This window comes from Tupaia chinensis, unplaced genomic scaffold (genome assembly GCF_000334495.1).
Source record: "Tupaia chinensis unplaced genomic scaffold, TupChi_1.0 Scaffold000067_1, whole genome shotgun sequence".
Classification (NCBI taxonomy): Eukaryota; Metazoa; Chordata; class Mammalia; order Scandentia; family Tupaiidae; genus Tupaia; species Tupaia belangeri.
The window spans coordinates 3,665,474-3,673,522 of record NW_006159526.1 but is presented as its reverse complement, the minus strand read 5'-3'; the positions used below and the strand labels follow the sequence as shown (position 1 = coordinate 3,673,522).

General features: G+C 55.7%; 1 protein-coding gene across 3 annotated transcripts in view; it reads left to right on the top strand.

The window, feature by feature from the left end:
• The window catches only part of DMPK (DM1 protein kinase), a 31,380-nt gene that overhangs the window by 22,983 nt on the left and 348 nt on the right, over nt 1-8,049 (top strand). Inside the window, exons 7-15 of one of the 3 annotated variants that reach the window (XM_006142087.3) lie at nt 16-64; nt 309-515; nt 592-840; nt 1,221-1,306; nt 5,867-5,978; nt 6,639-6,808; nt 6,906-7,006; nt 7,174-7,220; nt 7,520-7,605. In XM_006142087.3, coding sequence (XP_006142149.1) covers nt 16-64; nt 309-515; nt 592-840; nt 1,221-1,306; nt 5,867-5,978; nt 6,639-6,808; nt 6,906-7,006; nt 7,174-7,220; nt 7,520-7,605 — 1,107 coding nt within the window. Of the gene's footprint in view, nt 1-15; nt 65-308; nt 516-591; nt 856-1,220; nt 1,307-5,866; nt 5,979-6,638; nt 6,809-6,905; nt 7,007-7,173; nt 7,221-7,515; nt 7,606-8,049 lie in introns of all 3 variants that reach the window. The other 2 variants (XM_027767016.1, XM_027767015.1) reach the window with 2 other exon arrangements.

Below are 8,049 nucleotides of genomic sequence, written 5' to 3'. Positions count from 1 at the left end.
CCCCGGCGGCCCCACCCGCCTGGCTGACTTCGGCTCCTGCCTCAGGCTGCGGGCGGACGGAACGGTGAGTGGGCGCCCTCACCCGGGGGCAACCCGAGCTGCCGGGAGGGGCCTGGGGCGCCGCAGAGTGTGGGGCGGAGCTAGGGCGAGGCGGGGCCAGATTCGGAGGAGCAACCCCGGCCTAAGGGTGCTTTGCAGCCAGGGAGCTTGCACAGCCAGGGCTAGACCGCCCAGGGCGTGGTTAGGAGGAGGGCGTTGGAGGTGGAGGGTGAGCTAGGCCGAGCCCAGTTCTGGTCCTGTTGACGCAGGTGCGGTCGCTGGTGGCTGTGGGCACGCCGGATTACTTGTCCCCCGAGATCCTGCAGGCCGTGGGCGGCGGGCCCGGGACAGGCAGCTATGGGCCTGAGTGTGACTGGTGGGCGCTGGGGGTGTTTGCCTACGAAATGTTCTATGGGCAGACGCCCTTCTACGCGGAGTCCACGGCCGAGACCTACGGCAAGATCGTCCACTACAAGGTGAGCACGGCCCGGAGGACCCGTGACCTCCACGCAGGCTCCCCAGCTGACGTCGCCCCTTTCCCTTCCTGAGCAGGAGCACCTGTCTCTGCCACCGGCGGGCGCGGGGGTCCCTGAGGAGGCTCGAGACCTCATCCAGAGGCTGCTGTGTCCTCCGGAGACACGGCTAGGCCGCAATGGCGCAGGCGATTTCCAGAAGCATCCTTTCTTCCTTGGCCTCGACTGGGACCATCTCCGTGACAGCGCGCCCCCCTTTACCCCAGATTTCGAGGGTGCTACTGACACCTGCAACTTCGATGTGGTGGAGGATGGGCTCACTGCCATGGTGAGCGGGGGCGGGGTAGGTACCTGCGACCTGCTCGCCCTGTCCCATCCACCCCCATCCACCTGCACCCCCCATCTCACCTCCACAGAGTTGAGGTACTGAGGGTCGGTATCCCTGGGTGCTGAGTAATTCATTCCTCAGAGAACCCAGAATGACCAGAGCTGCAATAGGGGGATGCAGGGATGGGCTCCTGGCCCAGCACAGGAGGTCCTGGTGGGCTTCCTGGAGGAGGTTAGACCTAGAGGCATGAGAGGATAGAGGCAGGAGAGGAATCTTCCTTTCTGAATCCGGGTTGGTTTGGGAGGGACTTTTAAGCCAAAACCAGAAATGGGGGAGGGGCCATCTCTGACGACTGCTGGGCACATCTGTGTCTTGTGTAGGAGACGCTGTCAGACATGCCGGAGGGAATGCCGCTGGGGGTCCACCTGCCTTTTGTGGGCTACTCCTACTCCTGCATAGCCCTCAGGTAAGTGTTACCCCTGTGCAGCCTGGGGCGGGGCGGGAAGCCTGCTTCCAGAGGACGTGGGGCTGCTGAGCGTGACTGAATCTGGCCCATAGGCGGCAGCAGATTTGCAGGGTCATCTTCTGACCGGCGACTCTTGAGAGCCTAAAGCTTTACAACCTTCAAATTTCAGACCATAAATACTTTTAAAAAATTGTTTTGAGAGGTTTTTGCTATAGGGCGCGTGTGCTCACCAGAAAGAGTGAGACAGAGAGACAGAAAGTGAGAGATCACCCCCCGGGGGAATGGCCACCCCCCAGCCCATCTCCTTCATTCTCCTCTCGCGGGATCTCGGGCACCTTTAATTTGACTAGAGCGGGACAGAGAGAGAGGGAAAGTGAGAAGCGAGCCGCCAGTCTGGGACTGGAATTGCGGTTGGCAGTGTGGGAGTCCAGCGACATAGCCACTACACCACCTGCCAGCCTTCTTCCGGAATCGTAATAGCTGCTGATGTTTACATCTCTAGTACAGAGTCATGGGACCAAAGAATCTTAGAAAATAAGTTTAGAATTGATTGGGGCTGGCAGGTGGCATGGTGGTTAGGGGCTGGACTCCCACATGGCTAACCACGGTTCAAGTCCCAGACCTGGCAGCTTGCTTTCTCACTTTTTCTCTCTCTCTCACTCTCACTCTGTCCCTCTCTGGTCAAATTAAAATAAATAAATAAATAAAGTTAACTAAAAATAATTTAAAACATTTTAGAATTTTATTTTATTTAGAATTTATTTTACTTTTTAGGTTTTTGCCATGGGGCACATGAACTTGCCAGAGAGGAAAGAGACAGAGTGATACAGAGAGGAAGAAAGTGAGAAATCACACACACCCCCCAGTGGGGGAGGATCACACTGAAGTCCCTTCTCCATTCTCTTGAAATTTTGGGCATGAATGCACATGTGCCCAGTGTGACCTTCAAGTCACCCAGTCTGGGACTTGAACCACCGTCAGCCATGTAGGAGTCTAGCACCTTAATCACCATAGCACTTGCTGGCCCCAAGTTTAGAATTAATTAACTAATTTATTTATTTTTTATTTTTATTTTGGAGAGGTTTTTGGTATAGGGCACATGCACTCTCCAGAAAGACAGAGAGAGGCAGAGAGACAGAAAGTGAGAAATCACCCCCCAGGAGGGATGGCCACACCACAATCCCTTCTCCTCCACTCTCCTTTGGGGATCTTGGGCATACATGCACACGCGCTTGGCGTGAGTTTAAGCCACTGGGTTCGGGACTTGAACCGCAGTTGACTACATGGGAGTCCCGTGACATAGCCATTATGCCAACTGCTGGGCCCTAGAATTTATTTATTTATTTAATAATTATTTTATTTAACTTTATTATTATTTTCCAGTTTGATCAGAGAGAGAGAGAGAGAGAGAGAGAGAGAGAGGAAAGTGAGAAAGCAAGCCACTAGGTCCAGGATTTGAACTGTGGTAGGCCATGTGGGAGTCTAGTGCCTTTAACCACCATGCCACCTGCTAGCCCCTTAGAATTTATTTAAAAAGAAAGAATTATTTTATTTAACTTTATTTATTTATTTATTCATTTTAATTTGACCAGAGAGGAACAGAGAGGGAGAAAGTGAGAAAGCAAGCCACAGGTCTGGGACTCGAACCATGGTCAGCCATGTGGGAGTCTAGCGTCCTTAACCACCATGCCACTTGCCAGCTCACAAAAAAAAATTTTTTTAATAAAATTTATTTTATTTGGGACCAGTAGATGATGTAGTGGTTGGTCCAAACTACATCGCTGGACTCCCGTGTAATCTACTGTGGTTCAAGTCCCAGACCTGGTGGCTTAAAACTCACACCGGGTGCATGTGCATGTGTGGCCAAAATCCTGAGAGAATGGAGGAGAAGGGATTGTGGTGTGGCCATCCCCCCAGGGGGTGATTTCTCACTTCCTGTCTCTGTCTCTCTTTCTCTCTCTCTCTCTCTCTGGCAAGTGCATGTGCCTTATAGCAAAAGTCTCTCTCTCAAAAATAAAAGGTTATTTTATTCATGATAGTGTATATGTGTGCAGAGAGGGAGAGAGAGAACCCCCAACAGGGTCTCATCATACTGCAAACCCTTTCCCCCAGCCCTCTAGTCTGTCAAGATTTTGCCCACATAGATCCCTGGAATGTATCAGGCCAGTGAGGGATCTAACCCTGTAGGTGACCATGCGGCTTCCAGCGCGACAGCTCAGTATACCGAGGCTGGGCTAAGAAGTTTAGAATTTTGTGAACAATTTTACAAGAACACAAACTTACTGAATTGCTCACCTATGAAACCCTTTTAGATCATTGCTATCACAAGTAATTTACAAAATACAGGTAAGAAAAAGGAAGCCAACATGTGAGCCCCAAGTGTGTAAACACATTTATTGTGAGGACAAGTTCTTTTTTTTTTTTTGCAGAGGTTTTTGCTATAGGGCGTGTGCTCTCCAGAAAGACAGAGACGGGGCATGGCACTGCTGGTGCACCACCGTCTGGACATTCATATCGTGCTTTTTTAATAATAATAATATGTGCATACACCAGAGAGAAGCACCTCTCCACAGGATCTCACCAGGCCACCATCCTCTCCCCAGCCCTCCAGCTCCTCAGAGTCAGAGAGACAGAAAGTGAGAAATCACCCCCCCCCGGGGGGCGGATGGCCATGCCATGATCCCTCCTCCTCCATTCTCCTCTCTGGATCTTGGGCACGCATGCACATACACCCGGCGTGAGTTTAAGCCACCAGGTCCAGGACTTGAACCACAGTCAACCACATGGAATCCAGCGACATATCCATTACACCATCTGCTGGGCCCAAGGACAAGTTTTTTTTCTTGTTGGCTTTTGTTACTGGACAGTGAATTGAAATACCATGAACTAGTGCATGCTTCTGGAACCACTGCTGGTTCAAAGCTCAGGTTGGAATATAACCCATCTCTCTGGTATCACCCGGGCTGTGAGGGACAGCCTCACTTGATCTCAGCACATATCCAGGAGAACTGGCCCTGGAGACACAGTCCCACAGGGTGGATTGTTGGCTTGAAGAGGACACCCACTTTTATTGTAACTTCACAGTCCTAGGGAGGGTCTGCCCCGCAGCTGTGTAAGAAGGGATGCATTCATGTCTGGAGTGACACAGAGGACAGGACACGCGCTGCTGACAGCATCTTCACGCTGCAGACCACCCATCTCAGCAAGCCCAGGGAGTGTGTGTGTGCATAGGGAGGGCCCAGCATGTGAACCAGGGACCCCCACACCACGGGGTCCAGCTTTGCAGAGCATTGCACTGCTGGTGCATCACCGTCTGGACATTCATATCATGCCTTTTAAAAAAAAATAATATGTGCATATACCAGAGAGAAAAGCACCTCTCAACAGGATCTCACCAGGCCACCATCCCCTTTCCCCAGCCCTCCAGCTCCTCAGGATCACGGGGGCCTGTGAGTGTGTGTGTGTGCGCATGCCCAGCATGTGTATAAGCTGACCCGGGGGTTTGTACGCACAGTTGGCTAAAGCTTCCAGCCTTGGAGGGCACCTGCATTACTGCTGGCCCACAGTGATAGGTCATGCCCAGCTTGTTTTTCCCCCCAACAATGATTTAATTAGATCATTTAATTAGTTAATTTGACCAGAGAGGGACAGAGCATGGGGGGAGTGAGAAAGAAAGCAAGCAGCCAGGTCCCAGACTCGAACTGCAGTCAGCCAAGTGGGAGTCCAGTGCCCTTAACCACCATGCCACCTGCCGGCCCCAATGCCCAGTTTTAACATCACATGTAGATCCCCAGTGCTGCCGAGAGGAAGTCAGATCCCATGTGACCGACATGCCGTGTGGGTGCCCGAGGTCCTGCCGGGATAGAGAAGTGGAGGAAAGAGGATGCCATGTGACCAGGCCCTGTGGGGGAGTGTGCCCACAGGAGCATACTCTTTCCTACATGCCATCTGGCATTCAAAACAAAGCAAAACTGGTCAGCAGGTGGCGTGGTAGTTGAGTTGGCTGGACTCCCACAGGGCTGACTGCAGTTCGAGTCCCGGACCTGGCAGCTTGCTTTCTCATTTTCCTTCTCTTTCTCCGTCTCTCTCTGATTAACTTCAAAAAATAAAATACAAAGAATGACAATGAATAAAATTAAATGAAATAATTGTTTAAAACAAAACAAAACAAACCACATCTTTGGAGCCGAATAGAGCTGGGCAGGTGTCTCATCAGGCTCTCCTCCCTGTCCGGGGACCATAAGGAGAGAACTCGACAAAGGTCACGTGTCAAGGGAGGAGATGAGCACGCACTAGAACAGGGGTGTCTGAACCCCAAGTTCCTGCAGAAGGTGTGGAGAGGGCAGCTCCCAGGGGCCCCAGGCCAAGGGAGGGGCAGGGCTTTCCTATGCAGGGGTCAGCAGCCAACCTGGCAGTGGGTTCCCTGCACTCTGTCCCCTACTGCTACTCACAAGGTGAGGTCTTGGGGCTACCAGGCCTCGCTCACAGGCCAAGAGAGTCCTGGGTCTACACCCATTAGATTGGCAGCCCCTCTCTCCTCTGTCCCTCTCCTTCCCCCAGGGACAGTGAGGTCCCAGGCCCCACCCCCATGGAACTGGAGGCTGAGGAACCGCCTGAGCTGCATGTGCAAGAGCCCAGCCTGGAGCCCCCAGCGGCCCCAGCAGAAGAAACAGTGAGTGGGTGGAGGGGCAGGCTGGGGGTGGGCACGGGAACAGGAGAGAAGGCCCTGCCTTCCAGGGTAGTGCGGCCCTGCGGCTGTGGAGTGCTAAGCCTTCTGGGAGCCCAGCAGACAGAACAGACTGGAAACAAGTACAGCCAAGGTCACGTCAATCAAGATTTGGTCCCTAGGAAGAATTTAAAACAGGGACTCGTGGGTGTTTGAGGCGGGCTCTGGGTCTTTGATCTGAGCTCGGGGAAGGAGGGGCAGACACGGAAAGTGCCCACTGCCCTCCACAAGGGCTGGGAGGTAGGAAGGCCAGTTGGTTCAGAAGGGGGCAGCAGGCTGGTGCCGGCAGGCTGGAAAGGCCGGGGGGAAGCAAACCAAGCCATGCCTTTGGGGTGGGGAGAGCAGGCCTTGTCCAAGGGGACGGAGAGCTGGAGAAATGAGAGCAGGGGCGGCTGAGGTCCAGTGGAATCGAGTTTTAGGAGTAGCCCTTTGGTTTTTGTCTGGAGGGGAAGGGACCAGACTAAGGGCAGGAGGAGGGCTCTGAGCACTGCAGGAGCTGGGGGTGGGGTGGGGTAGGAGTGTTTCAGGAAGATGGAGGGTGGGGAGCAGTGAGCAAGCAAGGACATTGGAGTCACAGGCAGCCTTAAGCTCGGTCCCCATACACAGGCTGAGGTGGCTGTTCCAGCTGCTATGCCAGTGGCAGCGGGGGAGGCCAAGGGTGAAACTGAGGCGACACTGCGGGAGCTCCACGAGGCCCTGGAAGAGGAGGTGCTCACCAGGCAGAGCCTGAGCCGGGAGCTGGAGGCCATCCGCACCGCCAACCAGAACTTTGCCAGGTCTGGTCCGCAAGTGGGTGGGGGCCGGCAGTCCACTGCAACCCCTCTGGCCCGGGCCTCACCGCCCGCCCGTCCTTCCCCCACCCCCACCCTGCAGTCAACTGCGCGAGGCCGAGGACCGCAACCGAGTCCTGGAGGCGCACGTGCAACAGCTGAAGGAGCGGATGGGAGTCCGTGCGGCAACACGGGTGCAGGCGAGTCCCTCATCCACCCCTAACCCCAGGGCGGGATGGGGTGTGCCCTCTGTGGCTCCGAGTGGGTGAATGTGAACACCTGGGGGAGGGGAGGGGCCCAGGCTGGGGCACACCGCGTCACTGCCCTCCCGGTCCCTCCACGCACCCTACGCCTCTCTCTTCTCCTTCCAGCTGTCACTGGGGTCCCCAGTCCCCGGGCCACGGATCCACCTTCCCATGTAAGACCCCTTTCTTTCCTTTGCCTCAGGCCTGCTCCCTGCTCTGCTGCCCCCTCCCTAACTCCCGGTCCAGATTTGATACCCACCCTGCTTCTCTGGGACTTCAGAGGGCAAGTGCCCTTCGTTCAGCCTCACACCTGCCAGCTCGCCCTCGGTTCGGGCCTCTCACAAAATCCCCTCCGAGATGTCCCTAAAATTCCCTCCCCTGCCTCAACTTCCCTTTTCTCTCGCCCCCGCCGAGGGCGGCTGGGCTGGGCTGGGCTCCGATCGGGTCACCTGTCCCTTCTCTCTCCAGCTAGATGGCCCCCCGGCCGTGGCTCTGGGCCAGTGCCCGCTGGTGGGGCCAGGGCCCCTGCACCGCCGCCACCTGCTGCTCTCTGCCAGGGTACGTCCGGCTGCCCACGCCCGCCCGCGGCCGCCTCGCTCCACCCACTCAGCGCCACCACAGCTTGGCTGCGCCTCTGCCCGACGCGGGGGGCGGATGCTTGGGCAGCCAATCCACACAGGCCACTAAGAGACGTCCAATGATAAGTTCGGACGGAGTTTGAGGCTCGCGAGCAGACCAATCGCAGCTGCCCGGCTCTCCGCGGAGGGGGGGTGGATCGGGAGGCCGGGAGAGGGAGGCAGGATTGTGGACCCCACTAAGAGACGTCCAATGATAAGTTCGGACGGAGTTTGAGGCTCGCGAGCAGACCAATCGCAGCTGCCCGGCTCTCCGCGGAGGGGGGGTGGATCGGGAGGCCGGGAGAGGGAGGCAGGATTGTGGACCCACTTATGGTCATAGGCGGGGCGAGCCCCAGGAGCCCATCAGAGGCCCGTGTGGTCAGCG